General features: G+C 49.1%; 1 protein-coding gene across 6 annotated transcripts in view; it reads right to left on the reverse strand.

The window, feature by feature from the left end:
• The window catches only part of LOC110513475 (vacuolar protein sorting-associated protein 13B), an 818,772-nt gene that overhangs the window by 634,620 nt on the left and 181,652 nt on the right, over positions 1 to 2,500 (reverse strand). For all 6 annotated transcript variants that reach the window (XM_036938036.1, XM_036938048.1, XM_036938043.1 and 3 more), the window contains exon 16: positions 741 to 865. In XM_036938036.1, coding sequence (XP_036793931.1) covers positions 741 to 865 — 125 coding nt within the window. The remainder of the gene's footprint in view (positions 1 to 740; positions 866 to 2,500) is intronic.

Here is a 2,500-nt window from a genome sequence, read left to right on the forward strand (position 1 = left end):
AAGACTACAGGCAGCTCATCCATCTCTCTGTATTCCCCAAACCAAGACTACAGGCAGCTCATCCATCTCTCTGTATCCCCCAAACCAAGACTACAGGCAGCTCATCCATCTCTCTCGATATCACATCCCCCAAAGGGCTTTGGTGTTTTGGTGGCTGGGGCTCTGTCATTCCCATACCAGCATCTCTGTTCTTCTGACACTCCGTCTAGCCAACACGCCGTCTAGCCAACACCCCGTCTAGCCAACACCCCGTCTAGCCAACACGCCGTCTAGCCAATACCCCGTCTAGCCAACACCCCGTCTAGCCAACACCCCGTCTAGCCAACAGCCCGTCTAGCCAACAGCCCGTCTAGCCAGCACCCCGTCTAGCCAGCACCCCGTCTAGCCAGCACCCCGTCTAGCCAGCACCCCGTCTAGCCAACACCCCGTCTAGCCAACACCCCGTCTAGCCAACACCCTCTAGTAGTCAACCCATTGTCTAGTGGTCAACCCACCGTCTAGTAACTCTAGTAGCCAACACACTCTAGTAGTCAACAGGTGGTGAACAAAATGGCTGCCGTGGCATCACCCAGGTGGTGAACAAAATGGCTGCCGTGGCATCACCCAGTTGGTTTCTCCACACTGGTAGTGGATGAGGTGAGTTCCAGTCCCCCTACATACCAAAGCACCTTGAACACCAGGTAGAAGATACCCACATAAACACATCCAAAACATTACTAAATCAGTGTAGTGGTACTCACCAGTACTGAGGCATCTGGAGCAGCTTGCCGTAGAGGGCTGTACTGAAGGAAGGGATGAGAGGGGACAGAGGGAGGAAACCGCCTGTACTGTCCAGACAGGTCAAACCAGCCTGGACTCCAAACACCTAGAGGAGGGAGAGACAACACTGTATATAGACATAATATGACCTAGAGGAGGGAGAGACAACACTGTATATAGACATAATATGACCTAGAGGAGGGAGAGACAACACTGTATATAGACATAATATGACCTAGAGGAGGGAGAGACAACACTGTATATAGACATAATATGACCTAGAGGAGGGAGAGACAACACTGTATATAGACATAATATGACCTAGAGGAGGGAGAGACAACACTGTATATAGACATAATATGACCTAGAGGAGGGAGAGACAACACTGTATATAGACATAATATGACCTAGAGGAGGGAGAGACAACACTGTATATAGACATAATATGACCTAGAGGAGGGAGAGAGAGAGAGAGAGAGAGAGAGAGAGAGAGACAGAGAGACAGAGAGAGAGAACAATGATCAGCTAGTCAGTCTCATATCTAGTCTTTCATAAACAGCCAAGTCTTCAGACTCCTACCCTGACCAATGTCTGTCATTAGTAGCGTCCTGCGGATCCAGGGTGGATCTCCTCAGTCAATATTTAGATATGAGAGTGGGCGGGGTCGACTGACAGCTTCAGGAATGCCTTCACCCCAACACCATGACTCAGTAATCCAGCCAATCACAGAGAGGATTTACAGGCCAGTCAATATTTAGATATGAGAGTGGGCGGGGTCTACTGACAGCTTCAGGAATGCCTTCACCCCAACACCATGACTCAGTAATCCAGCCAATCACAGAGAGGATTACAGGCCAGTCAATATTTAGATATGAGAGTGGGCGGGGTCTACTGACAGCTTCAGGAATGCCTTCACCCCAACACCATGACTCAGTAATCCAGCCAATCACAGAGAGGATTTACAGGCCAGTCAATATTTAGATATGAGAGTGGGCGGGGTCTACTGACACCTTCAGGAATGCTTTCACCCCAACACCATGACTCAGTAATCCAGCCAATCACAGAGAAGATTTACAGGCCAGCCAATCACAACAGGGTGTCTCTTACTGACCTCATGCCTATTAATCACAGCCTCATTACCCATGCTCCCGTTACACACTGTGTTTATGTACGGGTCGTCTACAGTAATATTTGACCCGTCATGTGGACTAGAGGCGGCCATCTTTAATATGTTGTATTAGCTCTATTAGACTCTGACTGGGGCCAGCTGTGACAACAGCAACTGGGCCAGCAGCTGGTAGGAGCAGGAAGCACATAGACCTGCCCTGATACACACATAGACCTGCCCTGATACACACATAGACCTGCCCTGATACACACATAGACCTGCCCTGATACACACATAGACCTGCCCTGATACACACATAGACCTGCCCTGATACACATACACCATGTTGAGACACTAGCCATGTTGAGACACTAGCCATGTTGAGACACTAGCCATGTTGAGACACTAGCCATGTTGAGACACTAGCCATGTTGAGACACTAGCCATGTTGAGACACTAGTCATGTTGAGACACTAGCCATGTTGAGACACTAGCCATGTTGAGACACTAGCCATGTTGAGACACTAGCCATGTTGAGACACTAGCCATGTTGAGACACTAGCCATGTTGAGACACTAGCCATGTTGAGACACTAGCCATGTTGAGACACTAGCCATGTTGAGACACTAGCCA

Source organism: Oncorhynchus mykiss, chromosome 2, assembly GCF_013265735.2.
Source record: "Oncorhynchus mykiss isolate Arlee chromosome 2, USDA_OmykA_1.1, whole genome shotgun sequence".
In the NCBI taxonomy this organism is placed as follows: Eukaryota; Metazoa; Chordata; class Actinopteri; order Salmoniformes; family Salmonidae; genus Oncorhynchus; species Oncorhynchus mykiss.